Source organism: Erinaceus europaeus, chromosome 2 (genome assembly GCF_950295315.1).
Source record: "Erinaceus europaeus chromosome 2, mEriEur2.1, whole genome shotgun sequence".
Taxonomy (NCBI): Eukaryota; Metazoa; Chordata; class Mammalia; order Eulipotyphla; family Erinaceidae; genus Erinaceus; species Erinaceus europaeus.
The window spans coordinates 201538946-201566024 of NC_080163.1; the positions used below are offsets into that span (position 1 = coordinate 201538946).

General features: G+C 42.2%; 1 protein-coding gene across 1 annotated transcript in view; it reads left to right on the forward strand.

The window, feature by feature from the left end:
• Positions 1-27079, forward strand: part of COL25A1 (collagen type XXV alpha 1 chain) — a 234056-nt gene that overhangs the window by 134099 nt on the left and 72878 nt on the right. Inside the window, exons 19-21 of the mRNA XM_060172381.1 lie at positions 1593-1628; positions 7075-7119; positions 25605-25667. Of these exons, the coding sequence (XP_060028364.1) occupies positions 1593-1628; positions 7075-7119; positions 25605-25667 (144 nt within the window). The remainder of the gene's footprint in view (positions 1-1592; positions 1629-7074; positions 7120-25604; positions 25668-27079) is intronic.

A 27079-nucleotide genomic window follows, 5' to 3' on the forward strand; every position in this document is an offset into this window, starting at 1 on the left:
AAAAAATAAAAATAAGGGGGAGTCGGGCGGTAGCACAGCGGGTTAAGCGCACGTGGCGCAAAGCGCAAGGACCGGCATCAGGATCCCGGTTCGAGCCACCGGCATCAGGATCCCGGTTCGAGCCCCCAGCTCCCCACCTGCAGGGGAGTCGCTTCACAGGCGGTGAAGCAGGTCTGCAGGTGTCTGTCTTTCTCTCTCCCTCTCTGTCTTCCCCTCCTCTCTCCATGTCTCTCTGTCCTATTCAACAACGATGACAACAATAATAACTGCAACAACAATAAAACAGCAAGGGCAACAAAAGGGAATAAATAAATAAATGATTTTTAAAAATGAAAAAAAATAAAGTAAAAATAAGGGGCCACATATCACAGTGCAGAAAGACCCAGGTTCAAGCCCCTGGTCCCCACCTGCAGGAAGAAAGCTTTGCGAATGGTGAAGCAGGGCTGCAGGTGTCTCTCTGTCTCTCTCCCTCTCTATCTCCTCCTCCCTTCTCAATTTCTCTCTGTCTCTACCCAATAATAAACTGAATAAATAAGTCTTCAGAAACACAGAGGAAGAACTGGTAAAACTCCTTAAGACAGCCCGTGATATCAGCATGCGTGTTCGCTTCTTCCCATACAATTATCATCGTCAAAAAGAGAGGACTGTACACTAGAGGGTTGAGACTAATAGTCCTCCACATGGAATCTTTTGAAACAAGCTCGCTAGACCTTTGGGAAAACTACTCTCATCTCCACCCTGGCATATTGGAATAGGGAATATGGGAGCAGACATTAAAGCCCTCAACTGACCTAGCTAACAATTACCTTACCCAAACTGTACTGCATTTTTTGTTCACTAGTTTCCTGGAAGAAGGATGAGTATATCTAGGTATAGCTTAGTCTGTGGACAACTCTGCCCCAAAACGGCAACTCACATTTGGTAAACATTGTGCTGGGCAATTTCACATATTGTCAACATTTTTACTAGAGTATAGAGGCTAACAGGAAGAAAAAGGTCTCAGATACTGTCCATCTATTTGGCCCAACCATCTTATTCCATCCTTATACTACCAATATTACACAGTTGGGAGACTGCAGCAGGATCTTGTCCCCACCTCAACCTGTTCCTCCTCCTATGCTGTCTGTAAAAAGTAGAACACAATGCTAAGGAATTATTGGTGTGACTTTTGGATGCTTATTGTATGGAGAATAGTATTGATACAAAAATAAAAAGTTTTCTGGTTACAGTTCTAAAAAAAAAAAAAATACTTAGACCCAGTGTGGATCGAGGACTTGCTTTTGATTTTTGACAAGACCCCCACACCCACCTTTTTTTTTTTTTTTGGCCAATCTTGAGAACACTGCTGTTCATCTCCTGCAATAGCCAGCATCAAAACAGCATAGGGGAGTCTTGTCCCTTCTGGCTTTCCTGGCTGGTTTTTATGAGAATGTGGGTCTGTATGTGAACTGTAGGTACATTCACGATAAAGAGTTTTCCTATATCTAAAGAGGAACCGATTATAAGCACCTTGTGGAAATGTTCCAAGATGTGAGCGTTTGGGGAATACTCTGCTAAGACTGTCTTTTTCATCTCTGGTTTTCTTTGGCTAGGGTGAACCCGGAGAATCTGGCCGCCCAGGACAAAAGGTAAAGACTTGCTTCCCAGTGTGTTTTTGTGTTGTCTTCTCACTCTCGCCATTTGCAATCCGATGTCCACTGTGTTGTCATTACTGCAAAACGATGTCCCCGTGCGCAGCCTGCAGGGGGTGCTGTGAATTGTCTTGCATTGTAACGGTGTTGACACAGTCCGCTGACCATGGAAACAGATGCTTAGGAGCTAGAAATCTGTGCGTTCACAGCTATTTGAGACTTACAAAGATCCACGGGTTCAAATGCCAACAACTCACTTTGCATGCGTAACCCTTCTCTGCGTGTCTCTGTCTTTCATGAGAAGAAATGAGGGCTTACTAAACTGTCTCTCTGGGGAATGACAGCTGCCCTTCCCAGATTGCGTCCCCACCCCTTTCCTTGCAAATTCTACACCACTGATCATTTTTATGTGACTCCAACCTGTACATCCAATTGCAAATTAAGTCTCTGCGAATAAATTTAACTTTACTTAGACACACTAGCCAAGCCACTCTAGCTAACCAATCTGTAGACATACACACACGTTAATTATTTTATCATCTGTGCTTCCCTTCTGTGATCGATTAGAGAGGCAGTGGCTATGTTTGTGTTTAGTTTCATATTCTCACTGGAGTCTGAAGCAGGAAACCACTGTTAGCATCTGATATCAATGCCCAGTGCAGTCCAGTTGTAGGAAACAGATGTTGTGTGGCTAGCAAGTAAATCTGAATCCCCCGTCAGCTTCATTCTCTTCAGATCATAATTCTGTGTCTCACAGTAGCTGATGTTGTAAATTTTACTTTTTTAAAAAAAAAAAAAAAAAGGCTATAAATATAACATTTGCCTCATTAGTGAGCATAGAATAAAAGATGATAAATCTCAGTCGAGGCCGTTGGAACGGTAAGATGTAATGAAATAATGCCCCTACAAGCCTGAAGTCATTACATTGCAGGGGTTGTATTCTGCTAACAATTCCGTGTGTGTATGTGTGTATATGTGTGTGTGATAATGACCCTACTCCACCCAAGCTGACGTCTTCACTGTTTTCTTTTTTTAAGAGATAGAGCAGGAGACAGAGAGAAAAAGAGAGGCACTGTAGCATGTTCCACCATCCATGAAGCTTCTCCTGGTGGCATGGGGCTCTCATGTGGTACCAAAGTTCAAACTCTGGGTCCCTTGATGGGTACGGTGCTCACTCTGCCAGGTGTTCTATCTCCAGACCTAAACATGTCATTAACTCGAAAATGGATTTTTGGCGGGGGTAGACAGCATAATGGTTATGCAGAGAGACTCTCGTGCCTGAGGATCTGAAGTCCCAGGTTCAGTCCCCTGCACTACCATAAGCTGGAGCTGATCAGTGCTCTGGTAAATAAATATATATAGATAGGTAGACAGATAGATAGACAGACAGACAGATAGACAGACAGACAGACAGATAGATTTTGTTCTTGAACTGAGAATCCAGTAAACTTGACTTTTTTTTTTTTTCAAAGAGCCCACCAGAATTCTGCAAGCTTCTATGATAACTCTAGGATTTCATCCTGTTTGTGTAAGAAATTAGAAATTTGTAAAGTTCTCAGAGATCCCATGGTCTGCTTTCATTTGAACAAGCAGCTAATCTCAGATGATCTAATTTTAGGTCCCTGAGTCTTTAAAAAAAATAAATAAAGGCTAAATTTAAACTACTTTCCAAATCTGTGGTCTGCTGAGAGAAATGTCTGCAAGACTGTTATGTCTTTTTTCCTTTTTTTTTTTTTTTTTGCTTAATTGTAACAAAGAAAGTACTTGTGCCACAAGCTCATCTGAGTTCTACTGTTTACAGAGGGGGAGATGTGAATTGATTTTCAATTGCTTAATAAAACATTTCCTTACATGATTACCTAGAAATAACAGCCTAGATTCATTTCTGGTAATTTATAGGTCTGCATATGGAAAATTGAATTTCCTTTGTATTTCATTAGAAGTCTGCTTTAAATTACATTGAGAGGGGCGGGGTCATTAGAAAGCTTACAACCACACTGAATGAGTATGTGCCCTGAAAATGAGCATCTTTTTCATTAATATTTAGGGCAGATTCTACCCTCTGATACAATCTCCATCTCTCTGAATATTTATTACTTCCTTTGTCTATCAGCTAGATTTGGCAATACTTACCCCAGCGTGGACTTAAAAGTGGAGTACTCCAATGCGTGTTGGTTACTGAGATGAAATGACAAACAGAACTGAGCACAGGTTCCTTCCAGGAATCTCCCATGACTTTGTTCTCGTGGTGGCAGAACTGGACTGTGGCCTCACTGGGAGTCCAGAGTTAATTCAGTGAGACAGGGACAGAAAGAGGCCTCCAGAGCACTGGTGAATTGTGGCATATGCCGTTCTGGGAAATCAAACCTGGACCCTCAGGTGCCCTCTGGTGTACAAGACCCGTGCTTTAATGCACTGAACTATCTCCCTGGCCCTCGTTATAGATTTAAGACTTGATAGTAGAGAATGTGATTGAAATATGAACGACTGACTGTGTCTGTTTGTGAAGTGTGTAAACTTAGAAAATCATTGCAACTCTCATCACATAATTCTCCCCTCCCTAACTTCTCTGTGTCTTCAAAAAATATTTTATAATATATGTATATATATATTTCCTCATGGGAAGAGACCGTCCCAGATGAACTCTTCCTGAAGTTCCAATGTCATGGGGAGTAGGAAAAATCAAACTCCTACTGCCTCTGAGTCAAGTGTAGGGTCTGAATAAAGGAGTGGTATTCTGCCAAGGGACCAGCAAGCCAGTTCCTTACTTTGGCCAGTGTCTATTCTAGAGCTCAACCCAGAAGCTTCTGAGGGAAAGTATAGATAGGGGAGATGGAGACAGGAATGAAAAAGTTCTCCTTAGTCAGAATGTAAGCGAGAGCATTAAGTTCCGAAGAAATGCCTTCCTCAAAATGTTTAGAGAGGTCCTATAAAGGGTACCATTTAAATATTGTGTCATCTTTCATTATGTTAACTTTTAAGAAGACATAACTTTGGAAAGGTTAAAATGGATAAAAACCAAGCTTATGAATTCCTGACAAGTGTTTTCACTTTGAAAAGTACTTGTATAGCCTATGGACATATATGCCCAATATAGGGAACAGCTAAGTGCTCAAAGTCTCTGTAAGTATTCAACCCACAGTGCACAATAGTCCATAACATCTCATACATCTGTCTTACTGTTACAAAAACATGGGCATGACATATGTCTGTATGTGTGCATGTATGTAAGTATCTTTCCTTAAGGGGTCATGCAGTCCTTTTTATTTGGCAGAAGGGAAGAGTGTCATGAAAGTCCTGAAGAAAACAGACCCCAGCCTTTGTATATTTGCACACTGTATTCAGTTAGGATGTCCTGACTCTGTGGAGGGTGGGGGTGGACGGTGAGGGAGAGGAGGACTTTTCCTAAAACAATACAAAACTCAAGGTTTGCCACCAATATATTTGCTTGTATTGGCTGACTATTCTGCTGCAAGTTACTGTGTGTTTCAAGATCCTTGTGCTTTTTTTTTTAAGTTAAAGAACCTTTCGCAAAATATAGGTATATATTCTTTTTACTAGATCTTTTTTTTTAATCTATTGAAAACCTAAAACAAAAGAAAAAAAGTGAATTAAGTACATAATGTAGCTGCGTAGAGTTTAACTTACTCAGACACTTTTTTAAAAGAATTCTGAGTGGACTGTAAATTCCTAGTCATCGTGCTTCCTTCTAGGCCTTAATCTCATTTTAAGTCTCATTCACAATGCAGACTGCTCTCTCTGCGAATATTCTTTTGCATTCCTGAGGCAACTCTGAACTCAACTGTCAGGAAGGTCATTGATCCTTCTTAAGTCTAGCCACACCGTTTCATAAACAGTATCTGGAGTCATTTTATGATAACTTGTGCAAAGTATGGCTCCTCCTGATATGAAAATCATCATATTAAAGATGAACTAGACTGTTATTAATTGATTTTCCTTAGGATAAGGATGGTAGGAGCATTTAGATGTATTAGAAGCAACTTCCTCTGCCATTTTTATTGTTGGTTTGATACTCCCAGCTCTGTTAATACAGAGTCTGGCCCACTGGAGACTCATAAAACGTTGAGAGCCTTTTCACCTTCAAAAGTTGTTTCCGAGGGTGAGTGAGGTAGTATACCGTGATGCAAAGAGACTCTCATGCCCGAGGCTCCGAAGTTCCAGGTTCAGTCACCCCCACCACCATAAGCCAGAGCTGAGCTGTGATCTGGCTAAAATAAATACACAAATAAGTAATTTCAAATAAAACAATTATAGGGGCCAGGCGGTGGCGCACCTGGTTGAGTGTACATGGTACAGTGTGCAAGGACCCAGGTTCAAGCCCCTGGTCCCCACCTGTAGGGGGAAAGCTTTGTGAGTGGTGAAGCAGGGCTGCAGGTGTCTCTCTGTCTCTCTCCCTCTCTGTCTCCCCCTTCCCTCTCGATTTCTTGCTGTCTCTATCCAATGAATAAAGATAATAAAAAAATAAATAAAATAAAACAAATACTTTATTATTTTAAATGTCCCCTCCAAAAATAACACTCACTTCAATCCAGCCCACGATAGAATTGCATTTTCTCCTGAAATTCCTTTATGCGTCTTTATTGGAATTCAGGAGATTGGCTAAACAATGTCACCTCTGGTCACCATACTTTATCCTCAAAGGAGTGTAGATGATTCTGTGAAAACGAGAAGACTTAGCTAGACTCCAGAGGGCTCACTCAAAATGTACCACTTAATCGCGAACCTGTGCCAGAGAACAGCTGCACGGGACCATTCGCAGGGTTGCCCAGACAGAACAATTATCAGGAGTGCAGACCGGAATCAAGTGCAACATTAACCCATGCATTTTATCTCCTCATTATTCAGGAATGGAAAAGAAATCGTGCTAGACTTTCTAAGTAGATTTTTTCAGTGGACTTTTTAAGACGTTTAAGGCATATCGTTTCAATTTGGCCATCTGTTCACACAGCCAACTCTTGATTGCCTGAGGTTAGAGTGGGGGGGGGGTGGGGGGAGGGGGGCAGACAGGGTGCTTTAGTCAGAGACTGGCCTAATTCTCTCACTCAAAAAAGAGCTTTCCCTACAAGTCACTACCAGAGACGCATAAAACACAAGGGTGTTCCTGCTCCTCTATGCCCCTCTTTCTTCCTCACCTTTGGGCAGAAATGCCACGTGATGCAAAGAGACTCAAGACCTGGCAGGAAGAGAGAGAGAGATCCTTAAAAAAAAAAAAAAAAAAAAAAAAACCCTGCCAAAATGTCAACCAACCCCTATGTCAAGAGCTGACTGAGTTGCGCCATCTCACCCACCTCCATGATCCGGGTTCTGTCTGTCTGTCTGTCTGTCTGTCTGTCTGTCTGTCTGTGCGCAGCAGGTATCTTGTCTCCAGATGCTGTGATAGAGCGGGTGCCGGTCTGTAATGCTGTGTGATTTTCCTGTGTAGGGTGAACCCGGGCTTCCTGGGCTTCCTGGACTTCCGGGGATCAAGGTAAATACTGCACCCACCGTTTCAGCTGCCTAAATGGGAAGGCACCCCACCCAGAGCAGTGCAGGGGTAACAGAAAACTAAAAATATGATGCAATTCGTCACAACTTTTTATTTTCCAGTAAAAATCAACTGTAGGTATGACTAGAGCTGGCTATTGCTGCCAGGAATGTACATTCTAAATTAATGTAGATTGGGGGCTGGGCAGTAGTGCGGTGGGTTAAGCGCACATGACATGAATCACAAGGACTAGCATAAGGTTCGAGCCCCCGGCTCCCCACCTGCAGGGGGGTCGCTTCACAGGCGGTGAAGCAGGTCTGCAGGTGTCTGTCATTCTCTCCCCCTCCTCTCTTGGTTTCTGTCTGTCCTGTCCAACAAGGACAACAAAAATGGGGAAAATGGCCTCCAGGAGCAGTGAATTCATAGTGCAGGCATGTTGGAACCCCAGCAATAACCCTGGATGCAAAAATACTAAATAATAAATTAATGTAGATGCCACTTCACTTGAAGTCACAGGAAGCCTCCCCATCTAGAATGTCTGCCATTGTCATTTAATTTTTCTCCTTAAGATCCTATCAGATTTTTGACCAGAATTAGAATCTGAACATTCCCGTAAACCTCCCAGTTAGGCAGCTGTTTCTGTGACTCACTTACTTTGATCAGCCCTTTCTAACATGTACTGCTTCCCCTTCCTGTCAGAAATTCTCACTGCAAAGCAAAAATCTTACTACTAAAATATTTAACCCAGATAGGATTCACACAAACTCTTTTATTTTCCTTTCTTCTTTACCATTTTATTGGAGTGGTTCGTGGTTTACAATACAGTTGTTGACACATGGGTGCAATCGTTCATCTCTCTATGATAAATGTCTACAGAAGAGTCTCTCCCAGGGGCCGGATGGTGGTGCACCTGGTTGAGCGCATATGTTACAATGTGCAAGGACCAGGGGCTTGAACCCAGGTCCTTGAGCGCTGTGATGTTACATATGCGCTCAACCAGGTGTGCCACCACCCAGCCCATCTCTCTAAAGAAGGCCCTTGGAAGAAGGGGCATTTTGGGAAATTCAGGACCTTGAAGGTGAGCTAGGCCACATCCCAAGATCAGCTTCTTTGTCAGGAATCATGCTGTCCATGCTGTGGGGGTGGTGTTTTCCTTAGCAAGAGAGAGTCCAAGAGGATGAAAGAATTGGACTTTATCTCCGAAAAATGGGAACTTGGGAAGGGACCCAGGTTTGAACCCAGAACCCACTTCATTGTGGAAACTTTGGTGCTTTGGTGTCTCTCCCTCTCTCTGTTTTTCTGTCTATGCCTCTCCCTGTTTTTTAGTATTTATAAAATGGAAGTATTGACAAGACCGTAGGATAAGAGGGGTATAATTCCACACATTTCCCACCACCAGAACTCCGTATCCCATCCCATCCCCTGACAGCTTTCCTATTCTTTATCCCTCTGGGAGTATGGACCCAGGGTCACTGTGGGATGCAGAAGGTGGGAGGTCTGGCTTCTGTCATTGCTTCCCCGCTGAACATGAGCATTGACAGGTGGACCCATACTCCCAGCCTGTCTCTCTCTTTCCCGAGTGGGACAGGGCTCTGGGGAAGCAGAGCTCCAGGAAACATTGGTGGGGTCTGCCTCTCCCGTTTTCTATCAAAAAATTTCAGCCAGGGAGATTAAAGCCCCATTGGTGACAAAAATAATAGGAACAAGAAAAGTTAAAGTGAACACACACACACACACACACACACACACACACACACACACCGGTGTTCCCCTGGCTTCCTGTGAACAATTTGGAGTGCTGTGAACTACTGCAGTTGGGGAGGTAGCTGGTGGTGTGTCTCCTCCACTCGATGCTTGTTTTTCCAGCATTATGCGAAATCTCCGGAAGTGTGGTCTTGAAGTGGTGCTGATATTCTCCTGGGCTTTCTTTCCTGCCCCTGCCCAGTGACTATGTAGTGACAGAAAAGGCCATCCGTCCATCCTGACTAGAAAGACTTTGTTGTGCATGTATCAGGGGCTGTGTGGTCGTGTCTGGTTTTTACTTTTGATCTGTGTATATGAAGGAGGAACAGCATATGCAGTTCCGCCACTCCCAGACCCACATTTCCCAAGTTTTCGTTTTCTTTTAGATTCAGACAGAGAGAAAACAAAGGCAAGACACCATCCATAGAGCCCTCCATGGTGGTGTTTGTTTGCTTGGTTGGTTTTTACCAGAGCGCTGCTCAGCTCTGCCTTACAGTAGTGTGGGAGACTGAACCTGGAACTTTAGAGCCTCAGGCATGAGAGTTTCTTTGCATAACCATTATGCTAGTTACTACCCCCAACCCCCCCCCCATGGTGTCATAATGACCCAGTGTGGTGCTGGGGCTCCAACCCAGTGCCTTATGCTTGATAAGGCAGATACTCCACCAGGCGTGCTATCTCTCAGCCTCTTTTTTTTTTTTTTTAATTTAATACACTCTCTTCTCTCTAACTTAGACTGTGATGGGTATTCGGTGTAAGTAAGGGACTGCATAAAGGAAAGGACGTCAGAGCACATTAGTAACCACTGGATCTTCACAGATGTAGGGCTAGCAGCTTCACTGACCATCTCGCTCCAGCACTGTGGGTTCTCCTCTCTCATCCCATTTTATCTCCCTTCTGTTGGGCAGCTAGCCACGGCACGGTACACCCAGACTTAGTTTGAATGAGTAGCCATAGTTGAAAGAGGAAACCACCAGGTGCAGTGTAATCTCCTGGACTTGCTTTACACCTTGCAAATGCTTCCTGTTGCTGTTCACCTCCTCCCTATCTGCCAGTGCCTCCAAGGGCCAGCACATGCCATCCGCCCGGGCCCAGACCTTGAGGAAACCCGCCCCGACATACCAGGCCGACTTTGATCCACCACCTGTTGCTCTCGGAGAACCGTGGAGGGGGACATAATGAGCATGCATGTGCCTTGCACACAGCTCTCCGGAAATGAGCAAAGCTCCTAAATACAGACGGCAGGCTCATCTGTCTGTCATCTCAAGGGCCCTACTGACGGAGAGTGCCAAGACCTTCCGCACCCATAGCCAGGGCCGCGGAGAACAGGCATCCCTGTATTTCAAAGCCCTCCTGAGCCCCCTGCACAAGTCTCCCCGAGTCCTCTGGCCATGTGGAAGGCATTTGGAATCCCCGTTTCATGCATTCACGGTTCATAGAGTGTCAAGATGTTCAACTGGGAAAATTAAATTATGCACAATGTACCATGCAGACGTTGATCTTCTGGAATAAGATTTGAGCTCAGAAAACGATTCCTATAAACCGGCCATCTAATTTGTTTTGTAATGGGTAAGGCTCAGGGTAGCTGGCTTCTCTGACATCACATTAAAGAACAGGATTCAGGAAAAAAGATTTCAGGATCTCTCAGGGGCCGGGTGGTGGCGCACCTGGTTGAACACACATATCACAGTGCGCAAGGACCTGGATTTGAGCCCTCAGTCCCCCACCTGCAGGGGGAAAGCTTCGCGAGTGATGAAGCAGTGTTACAGGTGTCTCTCTGTCTCTCTCCCTCTCTGTCACCCCTTACCCTCTTGATTTCTGGCTGTCTCTATCCAATAAATAAAAATATTTTTTAAAAATTTTTTTAAAAGATTTCAAAATCTTTCTACCTTTCAGAGTAAAGCCCCTTAAAAAAAAAAAGAAAAGAAAAAAGAAAAAAGGATTTGAAGTTCCTTTTCAATTCTTTTTTTCTTTTTCACTAGCGCTTATTTTGAAAAATGTAACTAGATTTAGGTACCCCTTTGTTATTTTGCCACCCTACTGACTAGGCAGGCTGAGGTGCTGCCAAAGATCTGTGACATTAGAACCAAACTACCAGTTTGCAGGTTTAGCACTCACTAGCAGTGTGGTGTTAGGCGAGTTCCCTAATCTCTCTGTACTCAGTCTTCTTATAAAAGGGATTGCTAGGGCCTGGCAGTGGTGCACCCAGTTAAGTGAACACATAACCATGTGCAGGGATCCTGGTTTGCGCCCCCAGTCCCCACCTACAGGGGGAAGCTTCACGACTGGTAAAGCAGGACTGCAGGTGTCATTTTTTTTTCTCTCCCTCTCTATTTTCTCCTCCCCTCTCAATTTCTCTCTATCCTATCAAATAAAAAGAAAGAGAAAATAGAAGTAGGGGGAATGGCCACCAGAACAGGCACTGAGACCCAGCCATAGTCTTAGTGGCGATTAGAATTAAAAGAGCAAGGGATTGCCACTGGAATGGAACAGTTCATAGGGATACTGAGAGGATTCATTGAATCGATACACGTGCAGCCCCTGAATTACCACTGAGCCTACAGTAGTAAATGCTGCGTGTGTTTCAGCTATTGTTATTCCTTTTTAAAAATATTTTATTTATTTACTAATGAGATAGAAAGGAAGAGAGAAAGAACCAGACATCACTCTAGTACATGTGCTGCTGGGGATTGAACTCAGGACCTCGTGCTTGAGAGTCCATCACTTTATCCACTGTATCACCTCCTGCACCACTGTTGTTATTTCTTTCTCTTGGGGCAACTTAGAATATTGGAAACATGTTTATACACCTGTCCTACACCCGTTTGCATTGAGTGCATAATCATAACTATAAGACATGAAGCCATTTAAGCCCGACAGGTTAATAGACAGAACTCTTGAAAACTTTGCAGTGGTGAGTATTTTCTGCCTTAAAGAGGGATGAGATCCCTGGTTTTTGTTTGTTTGTTTGTTTTTTCCTTAAGACATGACAGCACACTTTTCCCCTATTCCAGAAGTAAAGGATGAGGGAAGAGAATGTTCCAGGCATTAGATGTGGTGATGTTGACATTCTTCCCAGCACTGCTCACAGGAAAAGCAGGGAAAAGTTGCCATGGGGTGATGGAAATTCTTGAGGCAACTCTCACAGTGCTGCTTGGCCCGGGACAATTTTTATAAGCATGAATTTTCAAATGATTGCTTTTCCTCTTTCCAACATGGGGCACCATTTTTTTCCCTCATCATCTTCAGAAAATAAACAGGAAAATAATTCCAAAATACAATAATAATTTAATAAAAATTAATACAGTAAGGATGCATGACAAATACAATAAAACCCAATCAGGGGGAAAAATCATTTAGGTGGTAAGGAATTCTTTAAATTTTCCTCTAAAACCTGGTATTTTTGCCTTGGCTTCCATGTGACTGAAAATTTAGCATTCAGACCTAGAATTGCAGGAGGTGAGACAGTAGCTAAGAATTAAGACCTCATATTATTATAATTATTATTATTATTGATTTAATAATGATTAGCAAGACCAAAGGATAAGAGGGGTACAATTCCGCATAATTCCCACCACCAGAGTTCCGTATCCCACCCCCTCTATTGGAAGTTTTCCTATTCTTTATCTTTCTAGGAGTATGGACCAAAATTCTTTATGGGGTGCAGAAGGTGGGAGTTCTGGCTTCTGTAATTGCTTCTCTGCTGGACATGGGTGTTGACAGATGGATCTATACTTCAGCCTGTTTCTATCTCTCCCTAGTGGGGCAGAGCTCTGGGGAGGTGGGGTTCCGGGATACATTGGTGAGGTCGTCTGCCCTGGGAAGTCAGGATGGCATCATAGTAGCATCTGCAACGTGGTGGGTGAAATGCGTTAAGATATAAAGCAGGACAAATTGTCTAATAAACAGAAGCCTAAAGGTAACAATACAGAAAATGATATTTGAGGTCTCCATTTTAGAAAAAGCTGGTAGGTCTATTTTAGATACGTTCCAGGAGCCCATGACTTTACTAATCTTTGCCTGAGCCCAACAGCTAACATGCAGGTGTGCTAAAGGTATTGTCTGGGGAGATGTCAGAGTTGGTAATAGGACTAGAAAGCTGGATTCAGGGCAGGAAGTAGCTCCCAAATATGGGAAAAGTATATAAATATTGTTAAACTGTAAACCTCATCGATTTGATCTGGGGCCCATATTCAGCACAGGATTAAAACCTCATTCTATAAAATCAACCTTGACAGCAAAGGTCTTATAAAGTCTAACTTTCACAGATGGTAGAAACATTTTAAAAGGTATGTTTTCCCTTTTTTAATTAATGATCAATAGACAAGATAATATTTGGGAGTGGATGTGTGGTAATTTTGTTATTAGTGACTTAACAAAGTCAAAAATGGAAGGGGTATAGTTCCATATTTATGTAAGACTTTGTGTGTTACCACAGCCACCACCAAAATCCTGTACCACCCTCCCCAAGTCATCCATAGTTCTCACCAAGTCGAAGAGACGGTTTGGTTTTGTTTGTTTTTGTGGCAGAAACATTTACTTTGCTGTTCTGAGCATTAAATATAGTGTTCAGTAATTGACTTGGAATGTATCATGAGATGAGGCCTCTCTCTTCATAAACTCCAAGTCACACTATAAAAATAGTAGAGCAAAGTCTGGGGGAAGGAACATAGGATGTGAAACGAATCTGAAAAGGAAAAGGAAGAAATACTGTTTAAAAAGAATAACATTGTGTTATGGTCACTTGTAATTATTTCCGCCCTGTATAAATGGGTCTGAGCAGTTGAGGAATTTAAGAGTCCAATCAGAAAAGTCATACAACCAGAAATCAGAGAGTTTTAGCAGCTGTAATGAAACCTCCGGTAAATACACTGAATGTGTTTTTATGATGTAGTACTGCTAAAAGAAAGAAAGAGAGGGGGAGGGAGGAAGGGAGGAAGGGAGGAAGGGAGGAAGGGAGGAAGGGAGGAAGGGAGGAAGGGAGGAAGGGAGGAAGGAGGAAGGAAGGAAGGAAGGAAGGAAGGAAGGAAGGAAGGAAGGAAGGAAGGAACTGGAGTCACCAAAGTAAAAGACCCAGGGGGTGGGGGTAGGGGGGTTCAGGTCCTGGATTACCATAGCAGGGGACCTAGTGGGGGTTGTACTGTTCTATAGAAAACTGAGAAATTTTATGTATGTACAAAGTATTGTGTTTACTGTCAACTGTAAAACATTAAAACCCCCCATAAGGAAAAAAAAAAGTAAGAAAGAAAGAAATCAGAAAGGTATGTTTGCCAGATTTTAATAGAAACCTACCATTGTTCATTTTCATCATAACCAGCAAGATACTTGAATTTATCCTCAAATTCAATCCTTAAGGAAAATAAATGTTTTTTAGGACAGACTATTTTCTTGGTTTTTTTTCTTTTTTCCTCCTTGATAATTTTACAAATCAATCATTACCAAAACTGGCTGCCTGGAGATTCTTATTACAACAAATGTTCTTGCTATAATCCTCAAAAGCAGGTATCATGCTGACTTGAATTCTAATTAGCCTTGAAGCTAGAAGAATATTGTGTAACTAATGCATCCAATGTCGAGAAACATTGATCAAAATCATTGAGGATGCTTTTAACACCCAGGCAAATCAGCACATATTTTTCAAACCCTGTTGGACTAATTGGGGAAGGGGGCAGTGAAAATTGAATCTGCTTGAGGGTGATAAATATCATGGAAAACATGACTTGTTTTAAGCTGGTATTTGAGTGGAGGTTTCAGACAGGTTAAGAAAATAGTATCTTTTCCTCCTTTAATTGATAATGACTTACAATAATAAAACCAATGGGAATAAATGCAAAAGCAGAGATTTTTCTCTGAACAGGAACTAATCGGTTATGACTTTCAGGCCCACCATTCTGTCTCACAGATGGTACATTGTGGAAGCTTATAGGGAAATACTTGGTGAGCCCTTTCTTTATGAAGGAAACTGTCTCCTGCTTTCTTACCTTGACTCATGGGCCCATCTAAAGTACTTGCTGGCTCTTACTTCTATATAAAGGACATCATGATGTAAATTTGACAAGAGAGTGTTAGGTTAACTTTTCCTATAGACAGGTCAGACATAAAATCAGGTCAGATGGTGGTCTGGGAGGTGGCACAGTGGTAAAAGCTTTGGACTCTCAAGCATGAGGTCCCGAGTTCGATTCCCGGCAGCACATGTGCCCGAGTGATGTCTGGTTCTTTCTCTCTCCTCCTATCTTTCTCATAAATAAATAAAATCTTTTTTTAAAAAAAGTCAGGTCAGATGAAATACTTCTGTGTTGTGTATTAAATGTAGGTTGGAAGAAAAACCAACCCAGATTGTACTGTGGAATTCTAGGACAGTGAGAACTTTGAGGGTCATTATTCAACTTCAGAAAGGCGTGGTCTTGAGAAACTTCCTGGCTTCCCCTTGACTTTTTGTAATCGAGGCCAGTTTTATTGGTCTCTCTCAGTTGGTAGAGGTAGTAGTCATCATTTTGCATTACTTTGGGACCTTTTAGATTTCGGTCAGACTACACAGAAGTTAAGCTGTCTTCATGGGCTGTTTTATTTGGGGGAGGGGAGAGAGTAATAGCAAATGAACTGAGCAAAAGTGACTTCACTTAAAATTCTCACCCTTTGTGAATAGGACCAGCCATCCTGATGCTAAATATTAGTCTTCATTCTTCTCTTTTTAATTTCTTTATTGGGGGGGTTAATGGTTTATAGTCAACAGTATAATAGAATAGTTTGTACGTATGTAAACTTTCTCAGTTTTTTAAAATTTATTTATAAAATGGAAATATACAAGCCCATAGGATAAGAGGAGTACAATTCTCCAAAATTCCTACAGGTTAAGAAAATAATATCTTAGGGGCCATGTGGTGGTGCCCCTGGTTAAGTGCACACATTACAGGGTGTAAGGACCCAGGTTCAATCCCCTGGTCCCCATCTACAGGGAGAAAGCTTCATGAGTAGTGAGGCAGGGCTACAGGTGTCTCTGTCTCTGTCTCTGTCTCTCTCTATATGTATATATATCTCCCCTTCCCCGCTCAATTTTTCTGTCTACAACAATAATAAAATTAAATTTAAAAGTAATAATATCTTTAGCCAGAGCTCTGTATCCCATCCCCTCCCTTGAAAGCTTTCCTATTCCTTTTTTTCCCACTGAAATCCATCTATTTTCTTTTTTTCTTTATATTTATTTATTTTTATAGTACAGAATTACATGTCAACAGGGGTTTGAATATGCTACCGCCCGACCCCCAAGGCTATTTTTTTTTAATACAATTCATATTAGCTACTGTCTCTGGACTCTATACAACAAATGGGTGCTGGCAGAGCAGCTCTGATTGGGAAGATGGAATTGAGACCATCAGACCTTCCCCGGTTGGTCATGTGAGGCAACACCTTTGACTCCAACCACAGCTTTCTCCTGGGCCTGTTTCTGCATCAGTGCATGCGCTGACTGTAAAACACTTCTGCTGAAATCAGCAGCTGCCCATGTCAGTCAGCTTTTCATAAGGCGGCCCTGCAGTTTACTGCTTTTAGCCTTGGGGGAGGGGGGGCTTTACCCAGAATCTCACAGCAGTTACCTGGACCACTGTTAACACTGTTGCTCTGCTTTTCAGTCAACTCAGCACAGGGTAAAGAGCCAGGATATTGATGATATTTAGTTAGACCTTGGTGTGTGTGTTTGTTTGAAACCTCAGCTTTTAACTAACTAATCAACTAATGTTAAGAATCAAAAATGGGGGTGGGGTGGGGCGGTAGCGCAGCGGGTTAAGCGCACGTGGCGCAAAGCGCAAGGACCGGCATGAGGATCCCGGCTCAAGCCCCCGGCTCCCCACCTGCAGGGGAGTCGCTTCCCAGGCGGTGAAGCAGGTCTGCAGGTGTCTGTCTTTCTCTCCCCCTCTCTGTCTTCCCCTCCTCTCTCCATTTCTCTCTGTCCTGTCCAACAACAGTGACGTCAATAATAATAACAATTACAACAACAATAAGAAAACAACAAGGGCACCAAAAGAGGGGGGAAAGGAACTGATTTTAGAAAATAAAATAAATAAAAAAGTTATTTAAAATGGACCCAGAGAGAGAAGAGTAAAAAAAAGAAAAAAAGAAGGACATTCAAATGTAGTAGGTGTGACTTTAGAAAGGAGGAAAAGGAAGGGCCATAGGAAAAAAAGGAGCAAATCTGTATTAAGTATAGCTGGGTAGTTATAGCAGTAATAGCCAACCCATAGCTGTGACCTTGGGAGAACCACTGCAGTTTCCAATGGAGGGCATGGGGACACAGGGGATGGTGAGAATGGTGTAGAATTAGGCCCGTTATCTTACAATTTTGTAAGTCAGTATTAAATCACTAGTAAAAAAAAAAAATTGTAAAGAAAGGAAATAAAGAATAGTGTTCAAAAAATTAAAAAAGAATCAAAAATGGGGATGTGGAAGGTAGCATCATGGATATGCAAAAAAGCTTTCATGCCTGATGCTTCAAAGTTCCAGGTCAGGTGTAAATAATGATGTTGACTAATAATAGTAATATATATACATATATATATATACAGATAAATAGATAGATAGATAGATATAGATATAGATATAGATATAGATATAGATATAGATATAGATATAGATATAGATATAGATATAGATATAGATATAACCCCCAGGATGAATCAACGCAGTAAGAAATCAAATACAAGACATGGCTAGAGAGTGAAGCCAGATTTGTCTATGGACTTAATGCATTATTGCTCCAATACAATAGAATGACAGAGCTGGCATCTCTTTCTCCGCCAACTATTTATTCATGGATTGACTTGTAGCCTGGACAGCAGGCTATCAATTGTGTTTTCGTGATTACACTATTGGACTATGTTAAGGATTCTGGTAGTGTTCCTTTTTTTTTTTTTTTTATCTTTAGTCTTTGTTTCAATCACAACTCTGTAATACAAAGTTCAGTTTTATTTTATTTATATTTTTCTGTTTATCCCAAGGGTAGTTCTAGTTGAATGTTTCCAGGTCCAGTGAAAACAAAACAACAACACAAATAACAGACTGAACCTGGATTTAATTGTTATGGTCATGGTGGAGGAACAGAAAATTGTAACGTGCTTGTTTCTCTCCCCTCCAACCTTCCTCCTTCTCCTCCCTCCCTGCATTCCTACACTGCCCCTTCTTCCTCCTCTCCTTTCTCAAGCACTGACTTTGTTCGCAAAGCCAGTTTAAGATCAATGGGTTGGTTCCCTCATTCTTGATTTCCTTCTACATCAAGGAAAGGGGGACCCCATTGGGCCCTGTAATCTTGTACTCATAAATAAGAAAAATAGAGAGAAAGATAAAGGAAATCTTGAACATGAATTTGAAGGGAAAGAAACATACATCTGTGGAGACATGAATCTCTTCAGCCCTTTCCTCTCCCTCATCCCCAAAAGTCTTTTTCTTTGATCAACATACCATGTCCAGTGCAAGTTTCCTTTCTGTGCCCCCCCCCCCCCCGCCACATCCCTATTTATTACGTCCTGCCTATATGGGAGATCATTCACTATTTGTCCTTCTCTTTTTGGCTTATCTCACTTAACATGATATCTTCAAGTTCCATCCAAGAAGGTGACTTCATCATTTTTAACAGCTGAGTAATATTCTATCGTGTATATATACTACATTTTTTTAGCCACTAATCTATCCTTGGACATCTGGGATGCTTCCAAGTTTTGGCTATTAAAAATTGTGCTGCTATGAACATAGGTATACACAGATCTCTTTTGATAGGTGTTTCTGTTTCCTTTGGGTAAATCCCCAAGAGAGAATTTGCTGGATCATAGACTAGGTCCATTTCTAGTATGCTGAGAAATCTCCAGACTGCATCAATTTACATTCCCACCAGCAGCACAGAAGTGTTCCTTTTTTCCCCCACATCCTCTCCAACATTTGTTGCTGCTGTCCTTTCTGAAGTATGATATTCTATTAGGTATAAAGTAGTATCTCATTGTTGCCTTTATTGGAATTTCTCTAGTAATAATCTGTGACTTTGAGCACTTTTTCATGAGTCTGTTGGCCCTCTGGACCTCTTCCTCATTGAAGTGTCTGTGCATGTCCTCTCCCCATTTTCTAATGTGATGGTTTGTTTTGTCAGTGCTAAGCTTATTTGGGTACTTTGTGTAATTTGATTATTAGTCCTCCATCTGCATAATGGTGTATAAAGGCCAGAGAGTCTAATAAACGTAGTTATTTATCCTGTCAGTTGGCCTGAAAATTTATGTGGCATCATTTTGGGGTAGTCTGATTTGCACCAACATTTATTTCCCGATAGTGATATGCATTTGAATCATAGTTGGTTGGTTTTCCTTGTTCTCTCCTCGCCTGGTCCTCTTCATCTGTCTTGATCAATGAGAATTGTGATCCAGTAGAATAATCACTTGGTTCCCTTTTTTTTTTTTTTTTTTTTTTTTGCTTGTTGTTGCTACCAGGGTTATCACCACCAGGGCTCAACTCAGACATTCCTGGAGACCTTTCTCTCCCCTCCCCTCCCCTCCCCCTAACCCGCCTCTCTCCTTTTTCTGATAAAGACAGAAATAGAGGAAAGGGAGAGAGAACTGCAACACTGCTACCAGTTGTGAAGCTGTCCACCTGCAGGTGAGGGCTGTGGGCTTGAAGCTGGGTCCGCCCACATGGTAGCAGGTAATTTCTACCACGTGCACCACTGCCCAGCCCCACCTGCTCGGCTTTTACAATAACGTTTCGGTATCTTTAGATTGTTTTAATCTTCCTCCTAGACATTTTAGGGAGCTCTTGAATCTATGTCTGTCATGGTCAAAGAGATAAGATTTGTTTAAGGAAACTGTCGATAGGTGGAAATTCAATAAATAGGGTCATTTTTCTCCTTAAGGGAAAAAAATATATAAAAGACTTATTCTTAATGAGCCTGCCCCAGGTCTCCCTAACCCATTCCTAATCTGTACTAAACCGCTTTTTGTTTTCAATCTTAAGTGCTCCGATGGAGGCGTATTCTCTCGTGAAATAATACTATCACCTGAGTAAGTACAGGGCTACTTCTCAACAGGAGTTAGAAAGGGGCCCTTGTGGAAACATACTGGGCTAAGCACACATAGTAAAAAGCACAAGGACTCATGCAAGGATCCCGGTTCCAGCCCCCAGCTCCCCACCTGCAGGGGAGTCGCTTCACAAGCGGTGAAGCAGGTCAGCAGGTGTCTGTCTTCCTCTCCCCTCTCTGTCTTCCCCTCGTCTCTCCATTTCTCTCTGTCCTATCCAGCAATGACAGCAATAACAATAATAACAACAAGGGCAACAAAAATGGGGAAAATGGCCTTCAGGAGCAGTGGATCCATTGTGCTGGTATGAAGCCCCAGTGATAACCCTGGAGGCAAAAAAAAAAAAAAAAAGGTTAAAGAGATACTGAGTCTAATCCCATATAGGTTATTAAGAAATACAAAGTCACCATGTATCATGGTAAGTTATATGAATGCAGTAATAATAATAGCAAGCATTTTGAACTGATATGGGCAAGAATAATAGCAGGCATTTACTGTCCACTCACTTTATTCTAGAGACAGCCTTAAGTGCCAAGTTTTCATTAATGATTATGTAGTCTATCATTGTTTAACAGCTTAGACTTTCAACAAGGGTAGGTTTCCACTCAGTTCTGTACCTTTCTACCCAACAGTTCTCAAAACATTTTGGCTGGAGATCGCTTTACAGGCCTAGAATTACCATTAAAAGCATTTCTGTTAGTGTAGGTTCTATGTCTTGATATTTTTGTATTCAAAAGTAAAACTGAGAGATTTCTTTTAAAACCTATCGCAAGTCAATTAAATAACATTTTTGAAATAGAACAATTTCCAAGGCAGAAAAAAAGTAGCAAGAAAGGCAATGCTTTGATTTCTCTTTGCAAATCTCCTTAATGTTTCACAAAGTAGAAGGGAGCTGGGTCCCCATATCTGCTTCTGCAGTCAATCTATTGTAATTTCTTATTTTAACTGAAATATATGAAGGGAAAAAAGCCTCATACAAATATGTCACTGGGCAAGGGTGTACAGTTTTAATCACCTTTAATAAAATTGTAAACATTCCTCTTTACTGCTCCCCCAAACTCTGTAAGTTTCTTAAAGGTGTGGATCCATACTCCCAGCCTGTCTATCTCTTTCCCCAGTAGGGCAGGGTTCTTGGGAATTGGAGCTCCAGGACACGTTGGTGGGGTTGTCTGTCCAGGGAAGTCAGGTTGGCATCATGCTAGCATCTGGAACCTAGTGGCTGAAAAGAGAGTTAACATACAAAGCCAAACAAATTATTGACCAGTCATGAACCTAAAGGCTGGAATAGTACAGATGTAGAGTTGGGGGGTCCTCCATTTTGTAGATAGCTAGTAGACATATTTTAGCTATATTTCAAAGGGCCTATGGCTATACTAGTTTTTTTTCCCCCTAATTCTGAAATATGATATGCAGGAGGATCCAAGTTATTGTCTGGGGAGATGATGTCATGGCTGGAAAAAGGACCAGAAAGCTGGATCAGGGAAGGGAGCAGCTCCCAAATATGGGGAAGGGGTATAAATATTGTTTACTGTAAACTTCATCGATTTGATGTGATCTGGGGCCCATATTCAGCTTAGGAGCCTATATGACCTCTGCATCCCTATAGATCTCAGCTCACACTCTGTGGTCATGAGTAGGAATGTTCCAAGCTGCCCCAATATCAAGACCCATCTTCCTCAGGTGGAACATAGAGTATGTTGTCCAGCCTCCCTTTAGAGGATGGAACATTCTCTACTGTTGTTGATCCAAGTTGAGGGCAAGATCCTATGGGGGCCCACAAAGGGATCTATTTTGTTGTTCCATAAAAATTAAAAGAAGAAAAATGGTAATAAATAAATAAATAGTCATCCTGCAAGCCTTTAAATTTCACAAAATTAAGAGTGCTCATTTGGGAGGTAAGCAGTAGTGCAGTGGGTTAAGCACAGGTGGCACAAAGCACAAGGACCGGCGTAAGGATCCTGGTTCGAGCCCCGGCTCCCCACCTGCAGGGGAGTCACTTCACAGGCGGTGAAGCAGGTCTGCAGGTGTCTCTCTTTCTCTACCCCTCTCTGTCTTCCCCTCCTCTCTCCATTTCCCTCTGTCCTAACGATGACACCAATAGCAACAACAATAACTACAACAATAAAAAAAGAATGCTTGTTTGTTGTTCAGTATCAATAGTGCTGAATAGCACCAAGTTCATAGTACTAAATCGCTTTCAAATGCATCGCATTTCAAAGACATCTTGAATTAACATGTTTCCCCACCAACATTCTGTCTAGAGACACTTCCTGTATGTTTACTAAAGAGAATGGATTATGTGTTCTGTTTCTGAGAAAGAAGAACGTACCTTTCTGTCTTCCCTTCGTACAGCCCTCTTTCGTGAGCTATGAAACAGCATGCTTCTTCTTTCTTATAAACTGAATTCACTAACCCAGATAAGGAGTGCATTTTGCAGCATTTGTCTTTTACTTTCTTCTCTCTTAACACTTCTATTTGCTTGCCAAATGGTTAAGTCACTGCATTTCGACTGGGCAGTGTGTAAGAGTCTTGTCTACCTGTGTATGGTCAAAACATTAACTTGCATTCTGTTTTCACAACAGTAAGTCATTACTAATGGTGCACACCACATTTCTCGTGAGTGTGGAAAAGTACTTGTATCCTTCATTTTATTGGGAGAAATATCTTACTTATAAATATGTATTCCTTCTCACTTTTATTTGTGAAATGAGGTGAATTCTTTTACCAGGCCTAGAATGGCCATCACGGATTTCTCCAAATGTAATTAGTTTTCATTTTAGTCCGCTAAGAGACCTACAACTTGCTTTGATTCCCCTTCCCACTGTGTGTAAAGGCATGGGGGGTGTAGAAATATAGAATTTAGGCCTTTGAGGAGTTCGATTATTCACCTAGGTTCTCCTTCCCATTGTGAGTAGATGTTTGAGAGTGGAAAAATTACAGAAAGTCTGCAAACAACAAAGCAAAGCATTAGTTCCCCTCCACTTTTTTTTTACCATGAGTCAGGAATACATTTGGGTAACAAATTAACAGGATATGTTTTGTAGTGGTAATATCCACCCAATTTCGAAGATTTTCTATAACATATTTTCAAAATCAACTTGTTTCCAAAATATTTGAAGACATGTCAGCACTTGTTGTAAAACATCTTTCTACATCTTCTGACTCATCTCCAAGTATCATAAAACATAGATGAAAAATATCAATGCTATAGAAAAAAATCTATTAATATCACATAACATTAATAACAGCTCCACAAACAAAGATTTAAAATAAAACAGGAAATATGAGAACAGAGTCATTCCATATTTTCTGCTTTAAAGTTTTTATTAATCAATTCAGGAAGTTAACTTAATTATACTTGAAGTCATACTGTAAAAAAAAAAAAAAAAAAAGTAAAACTTTGTGGATAATCAAGAAAACGTGAACATTGCTCCCTGGTGTTTTCTGGCACCACAGATGGAGTCTCTTCTCCAGGACAAGTTCTCCAATTTTGATCCTACTGGGACACTCTTCTCCAAGTGAGCATTGAATTATACAGGTTTAATTTAGTTCTACAAGATTTCCCTCTCTTCAAACCCCAGTCACAAATACAGAGTTCCCCAGATACCTACACTGCTGTCTCATTTGGCTACAAACGCAAGGGTACCTACCCACAACCATTCCTCACCTCTCTCAAGTCTAAACATTTGCTAGAGAGACTCGGAGAACTCAGGAAAATGCTGCTACAGCTTATTGTAGAACACAGAAGTAGACAGCTGGGTGACAAGGGATTCAGGGTGATGTTTAAAGGGCTCTGAGGACAATACCTCTGTCTCCATGTAGCTGGGGACCACATTGTCTCCATGTAGCAGCTGACCAGGGTGTGAGTGCATTTGTTCACAGACTCAGAAGCTCTCCAACCTCTGCTGTTTAGAGACTTCTAGGCATGTTTCATTACATAAGTGTGGATATAGTTGATGAAATCATTGGCAATTGATAACTGACCTCATGCCCAGTACTTCTCTCCCCGGAGTGGTAACCAGATGGTAACAGTCCAACCTTTTGACCACATGGTCGCAAACAATAGACTTCCTCAAGCAACAGCCCATCCTGAAGTTATCTGGAGCCCTATTAGAGTCAACCCATTGGATATGTGTGAAAAAGACATGTTATGAATAACAAAAAAGATACTCCTACTACTACTCTGATCACCTAGGGAAGTCCAAGCATTTTAGGTACTTTGTGCCAGGAATCAAGAACAAGACTAAGTACATTAAAAAAAAAAAAAAAAAAAAAAAAACAGCCACGACTGTGTTTCCAAGTAGCAGAGGTGAGGTTCCAGAGTTACAGCCAGAAAAGAGATTTTTATGTTCCTTTCCTGATTCTCTTCCCAAGCCAATCTGTTTCACTGGTCTTCTCATGCTACCTACCATATTATGCCCCAAACTTTTTTTTTTTGCCTCCAGGGTTATTGCTGGGGTCCGGTGCCTGCACCTTGACTGCTCTTGGAGGCCATTTTTCCCCTTTTGTTGCCCTTGTTGTTGTAGCCTTGTGGTTATTATTATTGTTGTTGATGATGTCATTCGTTGTTGGATAGGACAGAGATGGAGAGAGGAGGGGAAGACAGAGGGGGAGAGAAAGACAGACACCTGCAGACCTGCTTCACCACCTTTGAAGAGACTCCCCTGCAGGTGGGGAGCCGAGGGCTCCAACCGGGATCCTTATGCCGGCCCTTGCACTTCGTGCAATGTGCACTTAACCTGCTGGGCTACCTACCACCTGACCCCCACACGCCAAACTTTTATGGTTCGCAGCAACAACAGTTTCAGAGGAGCAGAAACTTGAGGATGTAATTAAGTGGTCAACCAGGACTGTGGTCTCATCTTGAATGATGGACTCAACTTGGGTGATGTCTGTTCCCAAACTCCCAGTGTGATTTGGTCCTCTCAGTGTGGACCTCTCCCAGGGCCTGGCCACAGCCTGGAAGACTGATTCCTTCAAACACAGTGACCCAGGTCAGAGAGGATAAGAAAGGATCCAAGATGGAAGCCATGTTCTTTTCATAACTTAGTCTCAGAAATCACCTCCCAGTGCTATGTTCCAATCACTCCAGAGGAGACATAAATGAGTCTACACACTCAAGGGGAAGTCATAGCCCGAGGACAAGAGTACCAGGGGGTGAGAATACCTTAGAGACCTGCCTGTGAGTCTTAATTTAGCAAATGACAAAACACTGAATAACAGATGTGAAGAGAAACGATAGAGGCAGCTGTGTGTAGTGTGACTTTTAATTTCTAAAGTTTCCCTAATGCTGTGCTCAGACTACGCCCATGGATCAAAACCCGTTCCTTTTTTTAAAATTATTATTTTATTTTATTATCTTCATTTATTTATTTATTGGATAGAGATAGTCATAGATCCAAAAGGAAGGGGGAGAGACACCTGCAGCCCTGCTTCACCACTTGTAAAGCTTCCCCCCTGCAGGTGGGGGCTGGGGACTTGAGCCCCGGGTCCTTTCAAATTATAACATGTGTGCTCACCAGGTGCGCCACCACCTGGCCCCTCAAAACCAATTCTGACTCATTTTATAGTCGGTAGTGACATTGCAGCAAGAAAGATGTGAGTCATCCAGGGAGCCAGATCCCGGTTGAAGAAAATCAGTTTGACTTTGCTTACTTGCTGTCACACGACTAAAACTCTCCTACCCTATTCTTTTTAAAGGGAGAGCCAGGTTTCACTGGTCCTCAGGGAGAACCAGGCTTACCAGGACTGCCAGGAACAAAAGTAAGTGGTGTCCTTTTCTCTTCCTCTCTGGAACATTTGCCATGTGGTTGTTTGTCTGTTTGTTGGTTTCCCCCTTATGATGAAAGAAACATGGGGTTTGCCAAGAGATAACTCGCCCAGGAGTCCCAGGTTCGAGTCCCACGAAGTGTCTCTCCTCTCTCTGCCTCTTCCCATCCTAAATATAAAAAGAAAAAGTCTGGGGGGGCAGGTGGTGGTGCACCTGTTTGAGCACACACATCACAGTGCACAAGGACCCAGGTTTGAGCCCCTGGTCCCCACCTGCAGGGGGAAAGCTTCCCGAGTGGTGAGGCAGGACTGCAGGTGTCTCTTTGCTTCTCTCCCTCTCTCTCTCTCCCCTCCCCTTTCAATTTATCTGTCTCTATCCAAGAATAAATAAAGTAAAATTAAAAAATTAAATTTCATTAAAAAGGAAAAGTCAGGGGCTGGCACAGTGGGTTAAGCAAACATGGGGTGAAGCGCAAGGACCAGCATAAGGATCCCAGTTCAAGCCCCTGGCTCCCCACCTGCAGGGGGGTTGCTTCACAAGTGGTGAAGCAGGTCTGCAGGTGTCTGTCTTTCTCTCCCCCTCTCTGTCTTCCCCTCCTCTCTCCATTTCTCTGTGTCCTGTCCAACAACAGCAGTAGTATTAACAAGAATAGCTACAACAATGATAAAACAACAAGGGCAACAAAAGGGAAAAAAGGGCCTCCAGGAGCAGTGGATTTGTAGTGCAGGCACCAAGCCCCAGCAATAACCCTAGAGGCAAAAGGAAGAAAGAAAGAAAGAAAGAAAGAAAGAAAGAAAGAAAGAAAGAAAGAAAGGAAGGAAGGGAAAAAGAGAAGAAAAGGTCTACAGGAGCAGTGAAATCATGCAGGTGTGAAGCCTCAATGAGGAAGGAGGGAGCAAGAAAGAGAGAGAAAGACAAGAATGGGGGAAGAAAAGTAAAGACAGGGAGGAAGGGAAGAAAAAGAGAGAAAGGAAGAGGGAGGGAGGGAAGGAAGGAAAGAGAAAGCGGGGGAGGAGGGAGAAAAAGATTATTTAGGTGACAGGTTATGTGTGTTTCCTTAATAGGGAACTGAATCTGCCTATCCCACCCATGTAGTAAGTAAAGTGATAGGAGTTAATTTCAGAAAGACTTAGCAGCTGAACAGGACAGTGGGAATTAGTTGGTCTCATCTTCTTCCAAAGTGCTGCAATGCCATTAGCCCCAGGGCCATGTGGAAAAGCCAGAGCATTCGCAGGAGAGAGAAAGAGAAAGAGAACTCATTGACTTTTGCTCCTTATCACTAATATTAGGACTTACCTGTAAATCAACATTATTATGATTTCCCCCACACACACCCCCTCCATTTCAAAGACAAGTGCTGTTGTCATAAAGATTCCTGAGAACCTCATCCCGGAAGGATCCGTCC